This window comes from Crinia signifera, chromosome 3 (assembly GCF_055691185.1).
Source record: "Crinia signifera chromosome 3, ASM5569118v1, whole genome shotgun sequence".
Classification (NCBI taxonomy): domain Eukaryota; kingdom Metazoa; phylum Chordata; class Amphibia; order Anura; family Myobatrachidae; genus Crinia; species Crinia signifera.
The window spans coordinates 24,546,937-24,573,454 of NC_139219.1; the positions used below are offsets into that span (position 1 = coordinate 24,546,937).

The following is a 26,518-nucleotide window of genomic DNA, read 5'->3' on the forward strand; positions in this document are numbered from 1 at the left end:
TCCATGCACTCATTATATCCCGCATTGATTATTGCAGTAGTCTCCTAACTGATCTTCCCAAGAACAGACTCTCACCACTACAATCCATTCTAAATGCTGCTGCTAGGCTGATCTTCCTCGCAAGATGCTCATCGTCTGCTGATCCGCTCAGCCAGTCCCTCCATTGGTTGCCTGTATCTTACCGTATTCAATATAAAACACTTCTCCTCGCATATAAAGCTATTAACCAAACTGCACCAGCATATATCTCTGCACTTATCACAAAATATCTCCCATCTCGACCACTACGCTCTACACAAGATCTGCGTCTCTCTTCTGCACGGATCACTAGCTCCCATTCACTATTACAGGACTTTCATCAGGCTGCTCCCATCCTATGGAATGCCCTTCCACGCACAATAAGACTCTCCACTAGCCTCTAAACCATGGGTCCTCAAACTGCGGCCCTCCAGATGTTGTGAAACTACAATTCCCAGCATGCCTTGCCACAGTTTTAACACCCTTATAGGAGAACTGTTGCAAGGCATGCTGGGATTTGTAGTTTCACCACATCTGGAGGGCCGCAGTTTGAGGACCCATGCTCTAAACTTTCAAGTGTTCCCTGAAAACTCACCTCTTCAGGCAAGCCTATCATATTTAAGTTCTACAAGCATAACCCACTGAGGCACTTATGTATTATATAGCTTCCCTTCTGGCCCTACAATCTATGCTATTACTGGTGCCTGTCCTTGTGTTTCCCTCCTATGTCCCTATAGATTGTAAGCTTGCAGCAGGGCCCTCCTACCTCAAAGTCTGTCTGTTGTTACCCAGCTTGTACTAACAAGGTTACTTGAACCTACAGATATACTGAGGGGTAACTTTACTAAGATGGGAGTTCTACTGAAGATGAGATTTTGCCCTTAGCAACCAATCCAGGTCTACTTATTTATTTAGCACCTTCTAGAATATAACAGAATTTGATTGGTTACTATGGGCAACACCCCGTCTTCAATAGATCTCTCCTATCATAGTATATTTACCCCTGAGAAGAAAGTCCTTACCCCCCAAGAATATAAACCTGATGAATGATCAGAAATTATTACAAAGTCGAGTATGGATGTTGGGACCAAGCAGAGTTTAATAGCCAGGTCTCAGATGTAATCCATGCTGATGACTAATACCCCTTTTACACCGCCGCAAAAACCCCGGGTTTTCCCTGCTGGACCCAGGTATGCGGCGCTGTAAAAGGGGTTAACCTGTGTCCCTTTACACGGGACTTCTACCCAGGTCCTGACCAGGGTAGAACACGGGCAGGAACTGGGTAGTGGGCAGTGTAAATGGGTACACCGGGTCATCCGACCCCGCTCCCGTTTACAGCAATGGAAGAAGCCCAACCTCCGGTCCTGCGGTCAACATGGAGGTTGGGCGGGGGGGCGCACACAGCCTCCGCTGCTGTCTGCTGTACTGTGCAGACAGCAACAGAGGCAGGGAGGAGGTGAATTGATGTCTGTGTGAGGCATCCATTCACCTCGCGGATGGGGGCTGGGGGCAGCACAGAAGCTTACCTTGGTGCTGGGCTTGCCCCCAGCGCGGCGGTCCGGGAGCCGGTGATCAGTGGTCCCGCCTCTTGGAGATGATGTCATCTCCAAGCGCCGCCCCTGGGCACCGCAGTGTAAACAGACCAAAATCCCAGATCCGACCTGGCTTGGAACGGTGTTACAATACATAACCAAAGGCCTTGCGACCCCTAGTGGTGTAGTATGCATACTACCAACAGGTAGCATGATACAATCATGTCCGAACACAAAACTGACGCGTTTCACTTTCTCAGACACTGGTGCAGGTTTTTCATGGACGCAAGATTGAAAAACTCAATTCTCATCCATCTGAAATCGTTGAACATTTCTACCAGTGTAATAGAAATGTTCAAACACGGTCTCGCTCTCCATTATAACACATTTCAGGCATAGATGTGGTTACAATGTACAGTAGTTTCAAAAAACAGGTTTCGAGCATAGGTGCACCGAAATATTCAACCACAAAGTAAAGTTTGCACTTTACAATGGTGATCGGTCACAGCAAACCATCTCTCTCAACTGAGATTGGTCCCAAACATAACATTAAGGACTTGGCATATGGCGTTTCTCAGTTCTGGCTAGAGGTACTGTATATCGCAGTAGCTGACAACTCTTCTAATGTATGACAACAGCCAGCATGAGCTCACAGAAGGATGGCGGAGACACTGGCCTGGAATGTACAGTTACTTAGAACAGACCTGCAGCTTTATTTAGTCTTCCAACTCCAGGAATTTCCAATCTGATGAATGGCATTGGGATTTCCCGCTTGTATACACATGTGCGCGTACAACATGTTCCTTCATTTCCCCCTCATTACCTTGCAGACCATGGCTGTCTGAGCCCCGAGTCGCGCAGCTTGTATACACTGGTTTGCTCCTTTGCCCCCAAATCCAATGAAGAACTTGCTCCCGTGTATCGTCTCTCCGGCTTTGGGCAGACGCGGGGTTATACTGTGAAAAGAGACAGGATTGTTTTACAGCACAATGATCAACATGCCCAATATATGTGTAATTCTGGCGCCACCCATTCGCAAGGGCGATTTCCACGCAGGGGGTTGGCAAATGGATGTTACAGAGTAACATTAATTCGCAGGGCAGGGGGAACCTCCCACATCTTCCGATGGTCGCCGACTAATGTGGACGGTGCATGCATATAAAAGTGACTTTCGTGTCACTTACATGTGCGTGCCTGCTGGGAAGGAATGTCAGCTGCCCACCCCACACACCCAAGTCATGGACTCATTAGAATGAGAACTCCCAGCGTTCTCATGGGAACCAAAATGATACTACAGACGCTCGCACGCCCCTGGTCCCCCTCGCCGCCCGACCCCCCCCCCCCAACCCTGCCTGTCTCCCTGAAGCGTAGACTGGCAGGGACCCGCAGCGCCGCCTTCGAGAGACTGGGAAGCGGGTGCCTGTGAGACGTACGCGCGTCCCAGTTCAGTGCAGCCCCTGTCCACCGGCGCTCGCCAGAGGGGAGGGTCTGCCGAGCCCCGGCCTAGGATGACAGAGGCTACATCTGTATAAAAACTGCACTTATAATATACAGTAGGTGCATGAATGTCTGAAACACTGGTAGACACAATTAGGTTAAAAAATATGTATTTTAATAATACTAATAACAGTAAATTAAGTAAACCTATCATGAAACAGTAAACAGTAAACCTTGAAAATGTATATTTAGCAATAAAATAAAAAAAAAGTTACATATTAATGATATATAAAATATATCTATTCAGCGCCTATCACTGAGGGTAACCTCAAAACTGGAGTTCTCATGGCAATGCCCATGACACGCTGGGTGTTCCCATATACTAATGGTGCGTGCACCCAGCGAGCAGTCTGTTCGCCGTGGGTGCACACACCCTGCGTATACACATGCGCAGGCTCAGCGCCACCATCTGTCCCAGTGCGAACGCATTCTGGTTGTGAAGCAGCCAGAATAAGGCCCTAGGTCACAAGGATGGCCAGATTTGTCTGCAATGGACTACACCTGTATGAATTTGGAAGACCTCTGGAAGAGGTACGATGTGTGCACTCCAAGGGCTAAATTTCCTAAGATCAAATGAGTACGAACGCGTCCATTCGTACCCATGCGATCTAAACCAAGGCCGCGATTAGCTGTTCAGCTTATTTACTATCAGCCGAATTTGGCTATTTGCCACTTTTACGAACGGCAACTTTAGCCGAATTTGGGTGTACGAATGCGTACCCCATCAATAGAACATGGCTGTATATGGCCAGGAGTTCTATGTGGTCAACATTCGTACTGCTGAATTTGGCTACAAATATGTGTGGAGTGTGTAATAAAGTTGTACTTTATTTGGTGTGTGGGTAAGTTCTTTGGGTATTGGTTTTGTAGTAGGTCTACAAGTCCCAGCGGGCCCATTAATGTTACTACTACAACACCCAATATGTTATTTTTACACTTTTTTAACACTTTAATTTTCATCAGCCCATCGTCCACTGCCCAGGGGTGCCCTAGATGGGGGGGGGGGGGGGGGATTCCTTTATTGGGAGGTCCCCTCTCCTCCAGGGACCCGGCCAGGGCTGACCAGCCAGGGTGTCAAGTTTTCCCAGCTGTGGCATGACACCGCTGGCTGTTGCAGCCCGATGCTGGTTATAAAAATAAGGGGAACCAGGACCGGTCCAAGAGCCCTGTGCTGGTTTCTTGAATACAGGGGGGACACAATTTAATTTTTTCATGGTATTTGGGAAACCAGGACTGGCTCAAAGAGCCCGGGGCTGGTTATGTTCATCAGATTATGGATGTTGATTGAGCAAGAGGGAGCCTTATACTGCAGACAGTAGTCTCTAAATGTACTTGATGGGGGACAGACTTCTACAGACATTAGGCAATGTTAAGAGAGCAACTTATCAATGAGACCATGTAGGGAAAAAAAAAAAAAGAAGTGTTTTACTGTGACTCTTCATATACATATTATACTTTTTTTTTTTTTTTTTGGGGTCTCACTCCAAAACTTTATATTCTGAAAGTGGACATAAACTGACCAGATAGAAGGGCTGTTCAGTGCTATACGAAAACTGTTTTTCCTTGTTACATTTCCTGTTTAAGCTCTTTATATATAACTTAATAAGTAATATTCATTGTTGGTTCTGTGGAAATAACTAACAAGCGGTAGATGTAATCGCTCAATGTTCTGCAAATCCCCAGAGAGGTCAATGAACTAAAGTAAAGTCTGCCAGGAAAAGCTATTTACACCTCGGACTGCGAGGAACCTTAGTCTATTACACCTTCTCCAACACCAACACAACACTCTTAAAATAGCACCTCATTCCAGGAAGGACGTAATTGTGAAAAAAAAAAAAAAAAAAAAGTTTTATTCTGAAAACACATTAGAGGCAGTTAGTGGAAATGTCAGCAGAAAACACAACATTCCATTAATGGAGGTAAAATACCAGCGCTATTCAAAATGACATTTTGTTGGAACCGATTGGCTATAATTAAACCTTGTATATCTGTAACTAATGTCTACGGTCTTTTCATTCTTCCATTCCATTATTTTATTTTTTTTGTGAGCAGATTTTTTGCAGATATGAAACTACGTCACTGAAGGCAGGATTTGTCCTTTCTGATATTTTCAGTAAATATATGAAATTGTTGTTTAATGAACAACTTTCATTCCAATTCACAGACCAGGTACACCTGACCACAAAACACACTGCCAATTCAGATGCTTAAATTAAAAGAGTGTGGCACTAATTAAGTCACCTATAGCTTGCCTTAAAACCTTGTTTGTTAAGTGTGCCTTAAGGACTTATGCTGGCCACACATCAGACCAACTTTCCCCCAACCACCCAACTAGTTGGTAGGATGGAATAAAAACCTGGTACTGGATAGGAGCAAATGTAATTTGTAACTAAGTCATTTGTTTCCCAAATCTGAAAATGGACATCAACTGTCACTCAGACAATGGGCGGTATTCAATGAGGCTGATTCGCCAGGTTTTTATGGCGATTTTGTGCTATAAGGTGAATTTCTGACTAAAACGGTGAATCACCCTATTCAATGACCAGATGGCGAATACTTTTCAAGGTTTTTTTCGCCATGATTCACCAAGTAGCAATCGCTATCTTTTTATGGTGAAGTGGAAGGTGAACTTTTAAAATAAAGTGTTTTGTTTTTTACAATTGGTGTCAAAAAATCTGGAATTTTATTCTGAGGAGGGGCATGCTATTTTTATTCATGTGCTTTTTTTACACAGACCAGCCAGCAGGGGGCCGGAGCCGAGCCGCTCATTAGATATTCATATATTCACTTCACCCGATCATTACATATTCATGATTGGGTGTAGTGAATATACCCGGTCCCCTGCTGGCACCCCCGGGGGGCAGCCTGTGCTGCCTGGCACCCGGGGAGCCCACCTCTCCCCCACAAACGTTCTGGGGCAGGCAGGGAGACTTCCATCTCCCTGCCTGCCACCGTCCTCAGGCTCCCTGCGGCGTCCGCCGCAGGAGCTCAAATTCGCCGGTCAGGGGCAGCGAGCCCCTGACTCGTTGAATACCGGAGCCGGCGAGGCTCCGGAACGCAGCGAGCAGTGGCGAATGTGCAGCGAATCCTAAACAGGATTCGCTGCACGTCGCCAGTATTCACATTGAATACCGCCCAATGTACTGTAGTTAGACCTATTTGATTTAAACAATTTCACTGAATGTTTTCGTCCATTCTCCTGAGTTTGTAACTGAGATTGTTCCCAAACTTAGACACCAAAATCTAGAGGTGTTCAACATGACATAACATTAAGGACTTGGTAGACTGGCATAAGGCTTTTCTCAGTTCTGGCTGGAGGTATATAGCAATAGCTGACAACTCTTCTAATGTACAGAAACAAAATAACTCATACAAATCTAACTCTCTCTGCACATGTTACATCTGCCCCACCTGCGGTGCACATGGTTTTGCCCAGTTTCCAAACAAATTTGTACTGTGATCAGATCTGAATAAGGGCCAATGACCCCACTCTGCTGGCAAATCCACACACTGCCGCCATTCCTGCCAGAATTGACTTCAAGTTCCTCATCTACAAAATTCTCACCAAAACTACCTTCAAATATCGCTGAGCTCACCGAGAACCACGCCCTAGCCACAGTTCTGCCTAATGTCTGACCTGCTGCCATTGGCTTATGGTCTCTAGGGCTGCACTGTGAAAGGAAGACCACTAAAGATCGACACCATCATTAGGTAGACAGTGGGAAGGTCAACAGTCAAAAGGATGATGTGCGTTTTTCATGTGCAGGGGCGGCAGGTCGCCTGGGGCGGTGACAGGGCTTGCACCGGCCCTGCGCTCCCCCACATTGGCCCTTATTCTGATCGGTGCGGCCGGAGCCGATTATGCGGCCAGGACCGTGCGTGCGAAACCCCGCCTTCCATACGGATCGCCAACTCCGTCCGTATGCGGTAAGAAGCTGTCCGAACGGACCGCACGTGTATTTTACACGGAATACGCCTCCTCCATCTAAGGGAACCTCCCCCATCATTCGATGGTCGCAGACCATCGAATGCAGGACCGAATGCTCCACCAGCTCCCGCAACCTCAGACCACACGGACATTTTTCCGTGCAAAAGCAGGGATCTGGACGGGCAGCTGACATCCGGCGATGTCATATGTCCGCCCCCTACACGTGCGTCACGGCCGCATTACCATACGTACGCCCAGCGTTTTCATGGGAACTCCCATGAAACGCGGGGCGTATGCATATGGTAATGAGCCCAAATAGCCCTTCACGCCCCTCTCCACCCCCTATTCGGAGTGTTCACATATCATGCGGAATTTGGCCGTACGCACCGCTCGCACATGCGCAGAGACGCCTCTGCACATGCGCAGACACAAAACATCGGCGGGCCGCACGCACGCGGATATATCCGCACCGATCAGAATAAGGGCCATTGTCCGCACACGCCTTAGGGATGATTCTATTATTGACGATAAAGCGCACAAGCAAAACATGCATTATTACACACACCCCTATGGGGCCGCAAAGTAAAACACTCAATATAGGGGCAAATAACACCTCATGGGCATCGCCAACACATCACCCCTCATTTAAGTAACCCATTAAACTTATTTGGGGCAGAGCCACCTGTACTTTCAGTGGAATGTCACTGTAGGTAATGTTATGGTATCATAATGCTGGTATCAGCAGTTTGATTCTGACCTCTCAGTGTGGAGCATATAGATGTCCTCTCCGTTGGGACTGGGGCCAATATTAGGCATCTGCCTAGGGTGCAGGCACCTGAGGGGGCAGCACTGAGACTGCCGGCATGGCAGCCAACCACCTGCCTCTTTCCCTCTCTGCAAGGCGGCTGCTCCCTCCCCCTAGGACTAGCCACCAATATACTGTCTTTAATCCCTTCTCACACCCCTCCAGAGGCTCCACCTTATCCCCCTGAGGCTCCGCCTATTCCCACTCCTGTCCATCTAATCTGCTTCCCACCAAGGCAGCTCTGTTGGGTGAACCCGGGAGTATGAAAAGAATATGGGAATGGGTTAGTTTTAGTGTTCTGTGGGAGTTGGGGTATATAATATATTATATCTCTGCACATGTTACATCTGACACACCTGCAGTGCAGCATAGTTTTGCCCATTTGCATGTTTTTCTGTTTTGCTACCAAAACCGAATCAATTCCTTTATACCCACTCAGCCAGAGGTCCAGCTTTGATACGTTCCTAAATCCCTCATCGGGGCGAGGGAGAGAACATCAGAAGGTCAGTAGCTGTCAGGGACCTATAAAGTAGCATTACCACTATCCCGCACGGTCACATTTAACGAGTCCATCTGCCACATTTAATTAATGCAACTTATGATCAAGTGTAGAAGTGGCCAGGCCATCTCCCACTGTAGGCCAAGGTTTACAGCTACCTTCCTGCTTGTAAAGAGGGGAATTAGGAAATGTTGGGAAAGCGGAGATTACCGGGACGGCTGACATCACGCTGGGAGTATTTCACCAAGGCGGTGACTCACTGGAAGAGCACGGAGATCCTGGATCAGCTTGTGGAGACCCTGGGCTCCCCGGGCTCCGATATGTACACGCTGACCTGGAGATAACCTGACACCATCATCTCCTGTCAGGAGAATTCCTTTATTACTTTTCCTGTTCCCAATAAAGGGTTGAGAGGGCCCAGTCTGCACCTCAAGGTCCTAACCTGCTCTTTGCTGGATTTTTCTTTTAGATGCATGTAGATAATACAATGCAGAATATCAGACTGTGATGTGACAGACACAGGGGGGTACAAGTCTGCTCCTAAATCATAGCAAGCAATTGATTCCTCTCTCCAACCCTCCCGGGACATTTACTGAGGAATACAGGAATTTATTACATTACAGTACAGTCATTATCTGACTTATTTGCAATATATCCAGGATCTGAAACATTAAGGTTTTTAATGATTTCAGATTACATGGGCAAACCGATGACAATGGGGGAGATTTATGAAGCAGTGATAGAGGAGGAGTGGCCCATGGCAACCAATCAGCTGCTCTGTATAATTTTATGTTATATTATGCAAATTAAAGATGTTACGTCAGTGCTGATTGGCTGCCATAGGCCACTTCTCCTCCCTTATTACTGCTTCATACATCTACCCCACTGTATTAAAGACTACGACCTATACGTAATACAGGCTGCGCTAACACAGGACCTGACGCTGCCCAGGAGAAACAAGTAAGACGTCCGCACACTTAGGGGTACATTTACTAAGGAGTTCTATTGGAGATGGGGTGTTGCCCATAGCAACCAGTTTCTAATTTAGTTAGCACCTTCTCGAAGATAAGTTAGAATCTGATTGGTTGCTATGGGCAACATAACACATCAATAAAACTCCCATTTTAGTACATTTAGACCCTTAGTGTAGTCGAGTATAGGTCATAGAGGGAGACAATAGGAATGTCAACAATCACTAGGTCGATATGCATCAAGGTTGACATGACTAAAGGACGACAGTCCACATGGACAGCCTAATGTAGCGCTGCGCTCACCATGCTTCTGGCACAAGATTATATTCTCCCACCATGCCCCCAATGCAGGAACGGGGAACCTTCGGCCCTCCAGCGGTTGCTGAACTACACATCCCAGCATGCCCTATGCTTTTTGGCCATACAAAAACTGTTGCAGGGCATGCTGGGATGTGTAGTTCAACAACAGCTGGAGGGCAGAAGGTTCTCCGTCCTTGCCCTAGTGGATGGTAGGGCATGAAATATCGCCCATCGCCACAAAAATGTGAAAAACCCATGTCGACCTGATGTTTGTTTTGACCTATGACCCTGTTGACCTTCAGTCGTGTTGACCTTCAGTGGTCGACCTTCGCCTTTTGGACCTAGTGACTGTATACTGTGTAGTCAGAGATCACAGGGAAAGGAGCAGCACCCAAATAGTGGACAGGAGCGGACCATAGAAGGTCAGGAGCGGACCATAGAAGGTCAGGAGCGGACCATAGAAGGTCAGGAGCGGACCATAGAAGGTCAGGAGCGGACCATAGAAGGACAGGAGCGGACCATAGAAGGACAGGAGCGGACCATAGAAGGTCAGGAGCGGACCATAGAAGGTCAGGAGCGGACCATAGAAGGTCAGGAAGTCTACAAAGAAAACCCAGAGAAGCTTCATACTGCGACAGGCCTGGGTAAAACCACAGGAGACGGTCGCTATGTAGACACTATGAAGGTCAACATGCATTAGGTCAACTACTAAAGGACGACGGAGCTTAGGTCGAAACATGAAGTAGGTCAACATGGCTATGGGCAACAGGGTCGACACAAGCATTAGGTCGACAATGAGAAGGTCAACAGTCAAAAGGTCAACAAGAATTACTAAATTTTCTGAGCAGACATGTGCCGACGGGCGGTATTTAATACCCTAGGGCGTGGAGGGAGAGTATAACAGTGTGCCGTGCCCGAAGCATGACGAGTCATGCGAGGGGACCCGGGACACTGACACTGCGTCCATGTGAACTTATCATGAAATTCTGGTAAACAAAAAAAGAAAACTTGAAAAGCTCATGTCGGCATTTGGACTGTTGACATTCCCAAGAGATCGAAGTTGTGTCACATAGTGAGTCATCCTTGTGTAATTGTCAGAGAGCTCACAGTAACTTCCCAGCCAACACCCAATCTGTCCTAATCTCATCACACCACCAAGCAAAATACACGGTGACAAAATGCAGTGGGATTATTTTACGGGGTGTGGTGCAGGGGTCCGACGGCCGGGATCCCGATAGTCATTAGCCTGACATCGGGGGTCCCTACTGGCCGTACCCAGACAGCATGGTGAGCGCAACTAAGCCCCTCCCTCTATGGGGGTCGTGGCCCCCCACGAGGGAAAATAGCCGATGGCCGTCGGGAACCAGGCTGTCGGTGTTTTGACAGTCGGGATCCCGACGTCGGGTAAATGCCTGTCGGGATTCCCGTCCGGCACCCATTTTAAGGACCCTATACTGGGCCAATTTCATCCGATTTCGGTGAATTGGGGCGTCAAAACGGCCAAAATTGGGTCAGTTTAATGTCCCCTCAGTGGTCGGAGGGCAAGCAGGTCTGACCACCGAGGGGACATCAAACTGACCTGATTTGGGCTGATCTCCTTCCCGGTGGCTGGCCAGGCGGGGAGCAGATGCGCATGCGATCCATCACAATTTGGGTACTTGTGTAGTTTAATGGCGCCGTGCTACTTCCGGGTGTACGCTCGCCACGAAATATGTCCAAAAAAGTAACTTAACTCCATGCCAACATGGATAGTTCATACCTCCACTATCCATGTTGACATGGAGTTGATTTTAAATAGCGTGGCGAGCCACCGAGCCCGCAAGGGGACTCAGACGCACGGCGCCATGAAACTACACAAGTACCACAATTTGTTGTGATGGATCACATGCATCCCTGCTGCCCGGGAAGGCGCCGGGTGGCTTGCAGGGTATCCGCTGGCCGTACACTACTATGAGACATTACAGCAGTGTATGGCCATCTTTAGAGTGCAGTGCACGGTGACACCACTGGGAGGTAGCATTCCAGGAAAGGTGCACTACAGTGTAGCGTAACATGAATAAGTGGCACTAATGTGTGTCATAATGTGATTAAGGGGCATTACTATGTGGTGTAATATGAATCAGGATCACTACATGTGGTGTAATGTGATATGATTGTGCTACTTACAGTGTGGCATTATTTGAATTGCGGGTACTTTTTGTGAGACCACAGTCTTTTTTTTATAAAAGTATGGGAGGTAGGGCACAAAATTTATACTTTGCAGAGGTTCCAAAAACCCTGGAACTGACCCGGGCTCCACCTAATAAGGAACGTGGGGAGGGGGGTTTGGGCAGTGCCAAAGAAATGAGTTCCACCACCTCTCAAGGACCAGTTTAAGCACTGTATTCCACTAAAGCAATTCTAGGACGTAGATGCTCCTTGCACTTAATGCAGGAGATCCCATTGTTCTCTAATGAAAGCTGCATCCTGGAGCATCTGATGGACAAGGCTTGTTATAATGATCCGCTTACAGCCTCGGCAGATGTTATAATTTATGTCTCCAGTCCAAGCTGACTCCTCAGTAAATGCTTCCCCTGCTCCTGGATTTCATTTCAAAGCTTACTTCACTTTTTCTGATCTCGCTGAGCAGTTTTCATCTGGCTGGGAGACCAGTCATATCCAGCGGATGAGCTCATAGTCTATTCCCATGGAGACAGCTGCCATAAACATGGCTCCACAGTGACTTCATGGCCAGAGCCTGCAGGACACTTACCTAAACTTCTCAACGTCTCCAGAAATCAAAACACTGGTAATCCTGTTCTGTACGTTTCTCCATCATCAGGTCCTCATTTATGGAGTGGCAGAAAACCTGCACCCCTAACCGCTCCATATCAGGAATTCCTCTGTACAGTCACCCTCTTGTGGGTCTCACATTGCCTACCTCCACCACTAGGGGGCAGGCACCTACTGTGATCACTGGAACCAGTGCCGTCATGCACAGCATCCCGTTGATACATCCACAGCGTCCAGATAGATAGTCAAAAAGTTGACACCAAAAAGGTCGGCAAGGCAACATTTTTTTATTTTTAAAAGACAAGACAAGATCAACATTAACAATAGATCGACATCCACAAAGATGACAGAAACAAGATGGCCGACACCTAAAGAGGTGAACATGAACTTTTTCCATGATTTTTTTAAACATTTTTGGGACTTTTTCTTGCTTTAATATCCACGTTGATTCCTATCCACTCACAGATCTATATGCAATTCCCGAACCATCATGGAGACTTTGTGGTCTGTGCAATGGTGAATAGGTCTGAGGCTTCCATTAATCTGCGACTGAGACAAGCTAGGAAGTGGTCAGCGCTGATGTCATCTTTAAAAAGAAAACTGCCCTCCCAAACGCGGCTTCCTGTCAGTCAAGGGCGGCCACATTTCGTTTATGATCCATCTGCATTTTTAGTAGCTATGTCTCCTTGTGCATGCAGACGGGGGGAGGGGAGGGGTGTGATGTCGCTAAACCAGGGGTGCCCAACCTGTGGCTCTTGAGCTGCATTTGTCTCTTTTCTTAATGAGATGTGGCTCCCCCACCCGCGGACGTTCTACATGCTTCATCTGACTGTGTACTACTTTCCTTTATGCTCGATGTGATGTCAGGACGTCACATCGCTGGAAGAGCATGTGTACCAAGCATCGTAAAACAGGAACAGAGACCTCGAGGGGGTGAGATACTGGGTGCAATGGCAGAGTGGGTGCAGCTGCTGGACGGACAATTAAATAAGTGAAATCAAAACAACGACCTGTTCCTACAGACACACAGGTGCGAGAATTGCTGCGAGAAGCTTCGCATACAGGCCAGAATAAAAAAATAAAATAAACAATATATATTGAAAACAAGAGTTGTCAAAAGTCCCACTAATAAAAAATTACAGTACACTGAAAAGGTTATTAAGTTTTTTGAAATTTGGAAAATTACGCATTTTCAATGTGTTGTGTCGAAAGAATTAAAAAACGCATTAGTTTGTCTATTAATATTATTATTAACAGTTTCTTATATAGCGCATACATACTACGCAGCGCTTTACAGAGAATATTTGAACATTCACATCAGTCCCTGCCCCAGTGGAGCTTACAATCTATATTCCCTACACGCACACAGACATTCTAGGGTTAATTTTGTTGGAAGCCAATTAACCTATCTGTATATTTTTGGATTGTGGGAGGAAACCGGAGTACCCGGAGTAAACGCACGCAAGCACGGGGAGAATATACAAACTCCGCACAGTTAGAGCCATGGTGGGAAGCAAACCCATGACCTCAGCGCTGTGAGGCAGTAATGCTAACCATTACACCATCCGTGCTGCCCAAGATCCGTGTCTAGATCTTTTTAGATTTTTTACAGAACTTTCCTGTCCTTGTGGCATTATCTGCACCATTGTTGGTACTGCAAGGAAAGTCTGGCACATGTAGAGGGCTTTCCCCATTGGCAGTTAGCACTTGTCATGTGATCAGAACGAAGAGCAGTCACATGGACCACAGATATAACACAAGCAGAAATTCCGAAACGGTGACAGTAGCAAATTTTCCAGTTAAAAAAAAAAAGGGAGCAGATAAATGGAAGTAATGGTGCATACATAGCGATATACAGGCATTTTCTAAGTGATCTCACTAGATCAGTGGTCTCCAACCTTTTTCGGGGCGGGAGCTACTCGCGACAAAATAAACCGCCCGAAGAGCTACTAAATTAAATTTTAAAAAAATCTGCATAATATCCAAAAAAATGCCCTTTACACATTATGCCACACACCGTAATGCCCCTGACACCCTATGCCACACACTGCAATGCCCCAGACACAATATGCCACACACTGCTATGTCCAATATGTCACAAACATACCTCCCAACAGGAGGGAGAGGAGACATGCGGATGGGAGTCACAGGCAAATGCGCACTGCAGAGTTTAAAAAAAACAGCAAAGTGACAGTTACCAGCTACGGGAGGTGGTGGCGGCAACGGCATTGGGGTGAAGGCATGTAATCTCCTGCTGAGAAGTCACCTCACGCCGCACGATCGTGGAGCGGCAGGAAGTCACTTTCTGACCTCCTGCCTCCAAGCGAGGAACCAATACACGCCGGCAGGAGGTCACTATCTTGCGCATTTGACCTCCTGCCGCAAAGTGACGCCGCGAGCTACCGCATAAAACCCGGAGAGCTACCCATCGCTCGCGAGCGACGGGTTGGCAATCCCTGCACTTGATCATCACCCCTTGTGTAGGGTCACAGCGATAGCGATGCGTGGCCCGCACATCACTATTGCCAGGGTTAGGGCCACTGTTCTCACCGGAGAACAGTGGCCCTGACAGATTGCTCAGCACACAGTGCTGGTACATCACTGTACCGCTGAGCGATCTTGCTGAAGCTTTCCGAGCAATCTAGCATCACTCAAAACGCTCAGCATATCTCCCAGTGTGTAGGCCCCTTAACACCGTGTTCACATTATTATTATTATTATTATTATTATACGCCTATTGTCTTTGGAAGCACCTCCAGCACCTTGAATTTTATATAAATCACAATGGTAAACGGGGATCCAACCTGAGTACAGCAAGTTGCGCCAACAAAGAGACAATCTTTCCCTTTCTTTTGCTACTTAATAACAACAACAACAACATTTTCTGGTACTTGTGTATTAGCCAGGGCGCCCAATTAGCATACGTATGCAGGTGTAGGGTAAGCTACACTGTCTGCGTAGTCCAATGGCTGCCTAGCGTAGTGACTCCGCAGCAGCCCGGCTCTGTCCCCGGCGTCCATGGTTCTGTCCCCGGAGTCCATGCCAAGCCTAGTGAGCGCCTCTCACACAGCGCCGGTAACCGTCAATGCAGGACGCCGGCGGAGAGGGGATCATGCGGGCGCCGGAGGAGAGGTGCTCCAGCTGTCTGAGATGCAGGTGCGTCTCAGGTGCTCCTGCGTCTCAGTAATTATTAGCACGTGCGCCTCATGCAAAAAAAGGGGGTATGCTGGCACAAGTGCGTCCTATGCATAATAAAGGAGGCATTTTCAAACCCCCACTATCCACGGCAGCCCGAAGTGCGGCGAGCCCCGCGAGGGGACGCGTTACGTGTCCTCCCGACCTGTTCATACCCCCACTATCCACGTCGGCGTGGAGTTGATTTTACAAAGTGTGGCGCTTCGGGAGGACGCTCGCCATGCTTTGGACTGGCGTGGATAATGGGGGTGTTTCAGGAACACATTCACACCTGTCATATCATACATCTGAGACAGTAATGACGATATGTGTTAACTTGTAACTGGATTTTAGTTAATAATAAAGGAGAAAAGATCACATTAACAAATAACACTGCCTCCTCCTCGGTCTTTGGCAAGCTGAACATTGTCACAGGTTCTGCAGCCATTACACTGTCACTTCACCTTCAGCTATGACAGGGACACTGACTGTCTGACTACGCTGATTCTGACAGGGACGCTCGCGGAAACACTGCGCTACTTACTTACACTGACTACGCAAACAACGCTGGCTCTGACTGACTATGCTAACTACGCTGGCCACGGGAACACTACGCTGATCATAGCTGTGACAAAGATATGTGTATGTCAATATGGAAATTGTATCGACTTGTGAAATGTCAACATTCACGACCTCATTACCAGAATGCCGGCAGTTGGCATGTCAACATAGCATTTTCAGTGCATGAGCAGCGTGATTAGCAATGCCACCTCACAATGCTGGGTTAGGAGTTTGGTTACTGACCAGGGCTCTTTCTGTGTGTAATTTGTATGTTCTCCCCGAATAAAAACATATACTAGTAGCTTAATAGGCTACTGACCAAACAGGACCCCAATGTCTGAGTGTTATAGGCAATTTAGCCTGTAAGCTCTATGAGACTTAATATTTAAAGCAGGGGCTGGTTTAAGAGAGGAGGGGAGCTAAGTGCAGACTCTGTTCACAGTCCCCTCCTCTCTGCGGCACAGTAGACTCTGGAAGTGTAGCAGATTGTACTGTGCATGGTCTCCAGGAACATGGCACCTGAACTCATTACCTGAGACTTCCCTACTGCCCTTGTGCAGGGAAAACTGGCTCTGCTCCAACTTCCCAATGATTTCTGCTGCTGCAGTGACTCAACAAAGGTAAGTATCCTGCACCCATTATACAAGGTGGGGTGTGGGAACTTCCTTTTTTGAAAGGGGCATGGTGAAGTTAGTGGAGGTCACAGAGTGGTGGGGGTGGGCTCAGTGGAAGGAGCTGGATGGGAGGATTGTGCCCCCAACCATTTCAGTCGCAAAAATGATTTGGTTAAAGGAGCAGCGCGCTTTTGCTGTAGAGGCGTAATTTTTCTAATGACCGCACGGTCATCGTGGTGCAATGTGCCTTTTGTCTTAAATTCGGAATTCCATGCCGAGGCCGTGTTCCTGATTGGATATCAATTTTATTAGGGGTGGATGCCTTCAGGGAAACAGGAAATGTGCCCAGAAGAAAGAAAGGACCTCTGGGGACCGTCACAACACCTGATGTTTGTCGGATTATCCACAACCATTTTGTATGGGTGAAAATGGAGTTCCTAGTTAACAATTTGACGAAGAGAAAGTCCCGACATGGCAAGGGCAACTGCATGTTTACAAGCAGAGCGCTGAGGAGACTGCAGCGCAGATAAACAAACTCGTTTAACATTTTCAGGTGTTGTGACGGTCCCCGAAGTAACGCGGCCTCGTGAGGGAATTTCAGAGTGAAGACGAAAAGCACATTGCACCGCGATGACTGAGCGGCCATTATAAAAATGCACCTCTACAGCAAAAGCGCGCTGCTCCCTTGAACTATTATTGTGCATTATTGTGACTGAAACAGGTGGGGACACAAACCGCTCATCCAGCCCCTTCCACTGAGCCAATCACCACCACTCTGTGACCTCTACTAACTGCACCACGCACCTTTCAAAAAAGGAAGTTCCCACACCCCACTCTGTATATATATGCCAATGAAATGAAGATATAATATTAAGGCGTGATGTTTACCTCACAAGATCAGTCATGCAGGAACCGACCACGATCACCTGCGGAACGTCCTGATCCATTGCGTCGGATGTGAGCTGCTGAGTTAAGAGGTAGAGACACACACAAATAATCAGTTAGTACAAAAACAGCCTGTACAAAGGTTACCAGCCAGACCTTTCACCAAGCGCCAGCACGGCCCTTACTGGAGTCACGGCCAGATACTAGATTCAGCACTGGCCAGGTTACAAACTCAGTATAAACACAGAAGGGAACCAGTCTCTCTCTATCTGTGGCAGAGCTACGTATAAAGCTCCGGTACGATTGGCTGTGGTCACGGCAACATCTGTTACAGTATGATCTGTATAAGAGTCCAATAAGCAACAACCACATTCTATCAGCATCCACTGATATCGAGAGCAACTTGTGGGCTGCGCAGGTGTTGATAAGCTCAATGACAATGGTCCTGATTCAGGTTGGCTCGCTAAGCAGCATATTTTCACTGTAAACTCTGCCTGCCCCCCGGCGCCGGGTGAATGTCCGCGCCGGCATGCGAATGGATGTGTAAGCTTAAGCATCCATTCACATGCGGGCGTACTGCTGAAAAATGATTTCATGGTCACCGACCATCGAATGATTTGTCGTCCGCAGATGAAAGTCAGCCTGAACTTATCTGGGAAGGAGGTGGCCGAAAACGGCAAGCGCTAATGTCATGTGACGTAAGCCGCCCGCCCCGTGCAGGCTTTGCATGTTTGCATTTGCATGAGGACACCCAGAGTTTTTCTTGACGCACCCAATGTTTGTGTGGGCACGCCCAGGAAATGCCCCGTGCGATAGCCCCCTGCCCATCCCGCTGTGTGCAAGCGCCTCGGCTACTGTGATATTCATCCAAGGTGTACGCCCATCGGGTCGGCACATGCGTATATTTGGCAATACGCATGCGCAGACACGAAACTCCGGTCCCTGCAGGGAATTTGCTGGGGACAGATCCAAACTGAATCAGGACCAATGTCCAGGAAGGCAGTGAATAGGTCCACACCTAAAAGGTTGGCATTGACAGATTTTACACGTTGGCCGATTGGCAAAAGGTCAACGTGGAAAATCTCAACATAAGTTTTTCAAATTTTTTTTGTGTCAATGCTGACAACAGAGCACGTGGAACCCCAATGAGTGCAGCATGTACCCTCGCAAAATATGCTTCGGCCTACTGCTGTGCTTGGCTCACTTTACCTTTCCTGATCGGAATTCCACGTGGATGATAAAGCATTAAAAAAAATATATATATTTTTTAAATTTGTCGGCCTTTTGAATGCGCCCACCAAATGCATGTCAACCTATTGAATTTCAACCTACCAATCAGAATCTACTTATTTATTTAGCACCTTCTAGAAGATAATAGATAAAATCTGATTGGTTGCCCATGGCAACATCCTATTTTCTAAAGAACGCCCATCTTAGTGAATAAACCCCACTGTACCCTCCTGACACTCACAATACTACTGCTCACAGTCCCCTCCTGACACTCATGCCCCTTTCACACCAGCCTAAATTCCCAGGTTGGGTCTGGGAACAACCCGGGACTAGAGCACTACTACTGCTCACTGTCCCCTCCTGACACTCACACTACTAGCACTCACTGTCCCCTCCTGACACTCACACTACTAGCACTCACTGTCCCCTCCTGACACACACTACTAGCACTCAATATCCTCTCCTGACACTCACACTCACTGTAACCTCATACTGTTGCACTATACTGCATGCAGTATAAATCTAGTCAGGCAATAGCGACATGCGGCATCACCAGGGGCCATACACAGGGAGCAATCCGTTTTTCATTTCTAACCGATCTAGACATATCACTTAGAAATTATGCTGTAATCGCACCTTGTGTATGGCCCATTAGATTTGGATGAGTTATTGTGTTTCTGTGCAGGTTAAATATTGGCTGCTTTATTCTTAAACTGCAATTTAGATTTCAGTTTGAACACACCCCACCCATACATACACATACTCAACATCGAATGGATCTCCCCTTCTTCCCAGCCGCCAAGTAAGGCTGAGTGAGTAAGTACAGTATATACTTAAGGGGGTACCCAATATTGGGTCATGGCTGTCGAGATGGCCTGACAGCCGTGACCCTGTCCCGTTCTTGGTCTGCACGACCGAGAATTTGCAGGCGGGATTCAATGTCCCATCTGCAGCTGGATGAGAAGGGGGTGTGGCCGTGAGCTGCGGCTGGGAACAGGCGGGCTGCAGCGGGGAGCTCGTCACTTCCCAGCTGTTCTCGGCAGAACAAGCCCGACTGCTTGCGAAGATGCTGCCGAGATCCCCTGTTCAATGCTGTCGGGGAAGACAGCATTGAATAGATCCCCGCAGCCATCTCCCCCGTTGGGAGATTGAATACCCGCCTTAGTCAGTGCTGTGATCGCCATGGGGAGAAGGAGGCCGCTGCTGATGTTGGTGACCCTACATCCCAACGGCCAGGAAACGTATGCGTTTTTTCCATGGCACTCACCGTCATTCCACCCCCAAAAACTCAGCGCATGTCTGTCAACTTGCAAATGGCCAGCCATCACTGGCTGTGATCACAAGGACGGCTCACGCATGCATACACTTCAAACACTCACACTACCAAAACTCACTGTCGCCTCCTGACACTCAAACAACTACTGCTCACTGTCCCCTCTTGACACTGACACTCACACTACTAGCACTTACTGTCCCCCTGACACTCACACTAATAACACTCACTGTCGACCCCTAACAATCACATTTATAACTACTAGTAGTCTAGTACTCACTCACTGTCTCTAAATCCTAGACAGCTGCTTCAGAGGAAATCCCAGGAAGAGGCATTAGCCAATTATGTCACAGGCGCTGATCACATGACTTGACAGACGGCCTCTAACGCGGAAGTAACGCTACAGGTTTAGTGCTGTTACCATGGGTACAGATAGCTTCATGCTGCCCATTGTGGTGCCTGTTATATCTATCAGTGTCACACCGAGCCGGGAAACGTCTGCGTCACAGATAAAACGTCTGTACATGTGTGTATGAGCAATTTTTCCACCATTCTCTCGCAAAATAAATGGCGAGTGGATTGCAGGCTTGAATGTGACACAGGCAGTGTGAGGGGCAGCGCGGAGCGGGGTCCTGGCAGGAAAGGCCCCGGTGTTTCTTTCTGAGGCTGCTGCTGCTGCCCGGGGCTGGAAGGTAAGTTACTGGTGTTACCTATTGGTGTGTATTGTGCAGGGTTACTGTGTCAGTTGTACTGCATGCAGCAGCAGCATTGTTATTACATTATATGGACAGTGTAAAGGAGGGATAATGCCACATGGTGTTTACATACATATATATTCTCCAGTGTTATCATTGCTTCTTACATCTGCTCCTCAGTCGTGCACATTTATACAAGTGTATATGCTGGACGTGTCTGTAGTTATAGCTAGTGTATATGCTGGACGTACCTGTAGTTATAGCTAGTGTATATGCTGGACGTACATGTAGTTATAGCTAGTGTATATGCTGGACGTACATGTAGTTATAGCTAGTGTATATGCTGGACGTACCTGTAGTTATAGCTAGTGTATATGCTGGACGTACCTGTAGTTATAGCTAGTGTATATGCTGGACGTACCTGTAGTTATAGCTAGTGTATATGCTGGACGTACCTGTAGTTATAGCTAGTGTATATGCTGGACGTACCTGTAGTTATAGCTAGTGTATATGCTGGACGTACCTGTAGTTATAGCTAGTGTATATGCTGGACGTACCTGTAGTTATAGCTAGTGTATATGCTGGACGTACCTGTAGTTATAGCTAGTGTATATGCTGGACGTACCTGTAGTTATAGCTAGTGTATATGCTGGACGTACCTGTAGTTATAGCTAGTGTATATGCTGGACGTACCTGTAGTTATAGCTAGTGTATATGCTGGACGTACCTGTAGTTATAGCTAGTGTATATGCCATAGTTGCCTACCCTCCTGCATTATGCAGGAGACTCCCTGAAATAGCAGCAATCTCCCTCATTAGTCTACCAATCTCCCACATTTCACCTAGCCCACATTACACTTACATCATAGTTACCTCCCCTCCTGCATTCTGCAGGAGATTCCCCGACATAGCAGCAATCTCCCTCTCCCTCATTAGTCTAGCAATCTCCCTCATTTCACCTAGCCCACATTACACTGTTACATTTTTGGGGTAAAAACGGAATTAGAGACAGATATTTACATTGAGTCATCAGCGCAATTTCCCAGTAGCTCTTACTAACTACTTTGGGGTTCATCTACATTTGGATATAAGTCAATTTAAAAGATTCCTCTCAGATGTAGCAGTACACACCCACGCTTCTAGGTGCCACGTTCACAATCTCTTTTCACAAACTCTCCTTATATGGAACTAGACATGCCCTTTGGGTGGAGCCTGACATGCCCCCTCAATGGAGCGCTGTGCAAAATTCTCCTGCCAACTATAATCTCTCTGAAATTAGTTTTCAAAAGTAGGCAAGTCTGGTATATGCTGGACGTACATGTAGTTATAGCTAGTGTGTTTGCTGGACGTACATGTAGGTATAGCTAGTGTATTTGCTGGACGTACATGTAGGTATAGCTAGTGTATATGCTGGACGTACCTGTAGTTCTAGCTAGTGTATATGCTGGACGTACCTGTAGTTCTAGCTAGTGTATATGCTGGACGTACCTGTAGTTATAGCTAGTGTATATGCTGGACGTACCTGTAGTTCTAGCTAGTGTATATGCTGGACGTACCTGTAGTTATAGCTAGTGTATATGCTGGACGTACATGTAGTTATAGCTAGTGTATATGCTGGATGTACCTGTAGTTATAGCTAGTGTATATGCTGGACGTACATGTAGTTATAGCTAGTGTATATGCTGGATGTACATGTAGTTATAGCTAGTGTATATGCTGGACGTACATGTAGTTATAGCTAGTGTATATGCTGGACGTACATGTAGTTATAGCTAGTGTATATGCTGGACGTACCTGTAGTTATAGCTAGGGTATATGCTGGACGTACCTGTAGTTATAGCTAGAGTATATGCTGGACGTGTCTGTAGTTATAGCTAGTGTATATGCTGGACGTACCTATAGTTATAGCTAGTATATATGCTGGACGTACATGTAGTTATAGCTAGTGTATATGCTGGACGTACCTGTAGTTTTAGCTAGTGTATATGCTGGACGTACCTGTAGTTATAGCTAGTGTATATGCTGGACGTACATGTAGTTATAGCTAGTGTATATGCTGGACGTACCTGTAGATTTAGCTAGTGTATATGCTGGACGTACCTGTAGTTATAGCTAGTGTATATGCTGGACGTACCTGTAGTTATAGCTAGTGTATATGCTGGACGTACCTGTAGTTATAGCTAGTGTATATGCTGGACGTACCTGTAGTTATAGCTAGTGTATATGCTGGACGTACCTGTAGTTATAGCTAGTGTATATGCTGGACGTACCTGTAGTTATAGCTAGTGTATTTGCTGGACGTACATGTAGTTATAGCTAGTGTATATGCTGGACGTACCTGTAGTTATAGCTAGTGTATATGCTGGACGAACCTGTAGTTATAGCTAGTGTATATGCTGGACGTACCTGTAGTTATAGCTAGGGTATATGCTGGACGTACCTGTAGTTATAGCTAGTGTATATGCTGGACGTACCTGTAGTTATAGCTAGTGTATATGCTGGACGTACCTGTAGTTATAGCTAGTGTATATGCTGGACGTACCTGTAGTTATAGCTAGTGTATATGCTGGACGTACCTGTAGTTATAGCTAGTGTATATGCTGGACGTACCTGTAGTTATAGCTAGTGTATATGCTGGACGTACCTGTAGTTATAGCTAGTGTATATGCTGGACGTACCTGTAGTTATAGCTAGTGTATATGCTGGACGTACCTGTAGTTATAGCTAGTGTATATGCCATAGTTGCCTACCCTCCTGCATTATGCAGGAGACTCCCTGAAATAGCAGCAATCTCCCTCATTAGTCTACCAATCTCCCACATTTCACCTAGCCCACATTACACTTACATCATAGTTACCTCCCCTCCTGCATTCTGCAGGAGATTCCCCGACATAGCAGCAATCTCCCTCTCCCTCATTAGTCTAGCAATCTCCCTCATTTCACCTAGCCCACATTACACTGTTACATTTTTGGGGTAAAAACGGAATTAGAGACAGATATTTACATTGAGTCATCAGCGCAATTTCCCAGTAGCTCTTACTAACTGCTTTGGGGATCATCTACATTTGGATATAAGTCAATTTAAAAGATTCCTCTCAGATGTAGCAGTACACACCCACGCTTCTAGGTGCCACGTTCACAATCTCTTTTCACAAACTCTCCTTATATGGAACTAGACATGCCCTTTGGGTGGAGCCTGACATGCCCCCTCAATGGAGCGCTGTGCAAAATTCTCCTGCCAACTATAATCTCTCTGAAATTAGTTTTCAAAAGTAGGCAAGTCTGGTATATGCTGGACGTACATGTAGTTATAGCTAGTGTGTTTGCTGGACGTACATGTAGGTATAGCTAGTGTATTTGCTGGACGTACATGTAGGTATAGCTAGTGTATATGCTGGACGTACCTGTAGTTCTAGCTAGTGTATATGCTGGACGTACCTGTAGTTCTAGCTAGTGTATATGCTGGACGTACCTGTAGTTATAGCTAGTGTATATGCTGGACGTACCTGTAGTTCTAGCTAGTGTATATGCTGGACGTACCTGTAGTTATAGCTAGTGTATATGCTGGATGTACCTGTAGTTATAGCTAGTGTATATGCTGGACGTACATGTAGTTATAGCTAGTGTATATGCTGGATGTACCTGTAGTTATAGCTAGTGTATATGCTGGACGTACATGTAGTTATAGCTAGTGTATATGCTGGATGTACATGTAGTTATAGCTAGTGTATATGCTGGACGTACATGTAGTTATAGCTAGTGTATATGCTGGACGTACATGTAGTTATAGCTAGTGTATATGCTGGACGTACCTGTAGTTATAGCTAGTGTATATGCTGGACGTACCTGTAGTTATAGCTAGTGTATATGCTGGACGTGTCTGTAGTTATAGCTAGTGTATATGCTGGACGTACCTATAGTTATAGCTAGTATATATGCTGGACGTACATGTAGTTATAGCTAGTGTATATGCTGGACGTACCTGTAGATTTAGCTAGTGTATATGCTGGACGTACATGTAGTTATAGCTAGTGTATATGCTGGACGTACCTGTAGTTATAGCTAGTGTATATGCTGGACGTACATGTAGTTATAGCTAGTGTATATGCTGGACGTACCTGTAGTTATAGCTAGGGTATATGCTGGACGTACCTGTAGTTATAGCTAGAGTATATGCTGGACGTGTCTGTAGTTATAGCTAGTGTATATGCTGGACGTACCTATAGTTATAGCTAGTATATATGCTGGACGTACATGTAGTTATAGCTAGTGTATATGCTGGACGTACCTGTAGTTTTAGCTAGTGTATATGCTGGACGTACCTGTAGTTATAGCTAGTGTATATGCTGGACGTACATGTAGTTATAGCTAGTGTATATGCTGGACGTACCTGTAGATTTAGCTAGTGTATATGCTGGACGTACCTGTAGTTATAGCTAGTGTATATGCTGGACGTACCTGTAGTTATAGCTAGTGTATATGCTGGACGTACCTGTAGTTATAGCTAGTGTATATGCTGGACGTACCTGTAGTTATAGCTAGTGTATATGCTGGACGTACCTGTAGTTATAGCTAGTGTGTATGCTGGACGTACCTGTAGTTATAGCTAGTGTATTTGCTGGACGTACATGTAGTTATAGCTAGTGTATATGCTGGACGTACCTGTAGTTATAGCTAGTGTATATGCTGGACGAACCTGTAGTTATAGCTAGTGTATATGCTGGACGTACCTGTAGTTATAGCTAGGGTATATGCTGGACGTACCTGTAGTTATAGCTAGGGTATATGCTGGACGTACCTGTAGTTATAGCTAGGGTATATGCTGGACGTACATGTAGTTATAGCTAGTGTATATGCTGGACGTGTCTATAGTTATAGCTAGGGTATATGCTGGACGTGTCTATAGTTATAGCTAGTGTATATGCTGGACTTGTCTATCTATGGTTTTATATAGGGTGTATGTTATATATGTTGTTATTACAGTATATATTTCGTAATAGCTAGTTTATATGGAGGATGTATCTATAGTTATACAGTAGCTAGGGCCAGTGGTTCCCATTTGCAGTCCTCAAGGTACCCATCCTATCAGTCCAGGTTTTAGGGATCACTGTTTCTGCACAGATGGTATTAATTAAGTCACCTGTTCCTAAGCATGCATAGCCTTAAATCCGGGACTGTTAGGGTGCCTTGAGGACCGCATTTGAGAACCACTGCGCAAGCATTTGAGATGGGCGACCATTTTTATTCAGACGTGCTGAGAACATCATTTATACTCCATGACAATCTGATTGCTGTGATTATCAGTGCTCTAAAGCTGAGTACACACCTACAGATTTATCTGTACAATCTGTCTGGTGAAACCCTCCCAACATGACCCAATCAAGGAGGGACACAATGCTCTATTCCTGGACTTTCCTCTTAGGACCCTATTCTGGTCTTTTCGCAGGCGGCGTTCTTTCGCACAGGGGACCGATGTTTGGCGTATACGCAGCCGCATTTCAGTGCATACGCGGGGTGCGTGCGGCCACTGCAAACAGTCTGTTCGCAGGGTGCACACACCCAAGACTGTGGCCGGGGGGGGGCGTGGGGCGGTGGAGGATAGTCGCACCCATGGGAACGCTCAAATGTTTAGGGAGACAGAGGGCATACACAAGGATGGTGCACAGACTTGGGAAATCATTGATAATTGATGGGGGAAAGACAAAGGCAGGTATTCAAAGCTGTGGGCAAGCGGCGACAGCGAGCAGGACTTCCTGCTCGCTGTC

General features: G+C 46.6%; 2 protein-coding genes across 6 annotated transcripts in view; one reads left to right on the top strand and one right to left on the bottom strand.

The window, feature by feature from the left end:
• RBKS (ribokinase) overlaps positions 1-20,461 on the bottom strand; it is a 58,998-nt gene extending 38,537 nt beyond the window's left edge. Inside the window, exons 1-3 of one of the 4 annotated variants that reach the window (XM_083175468.1) lie at positions 20,340-20,447; positions 17,560-17,636; positions 2,374-2,506 (exon numbers count right to left, since the gene is read on the bottom strand). In XM_083175468.1, the coding sequence (XP_083031594.1) occupies positions 2,374-2,506; positions 17,560-17,618 (192 nt within the window). In that variant the 5' untranslated portion in view covers positions 17,619-17,636; positions 20,340-20,447. Of the gene's footprint in view, positions 1-2,373; positions 2,507-17,559; positions 17,637-20,339 lie in introns of all 4 variants that reach the window. The other 3 variants (XM_083175469.1, XM_083175471.1, XM_083175472.1) reach the window with 3 other exon arrangements.
• Positions 16,657-26,518, top strand: part of BABAM2 (BRISC and BRCA1 A complex member 2) — a 159,990-nt gene continuing 150,128 nt past the window's right edge. The window contains exon 1 of one of the 2 annotated variants that reach the window (XM_083175467.1): positions 16,657-16,677. The gene's annotated coding sequence lies outside the window, so the exon portion shown is untranslated. Of the gene's footprint in view, positions 16,678-20,600; positions 20,752-26,518 lie in introns of those variants that run through there. The other variant, XM_083175466.1, reaches the window with a different exon arrangement.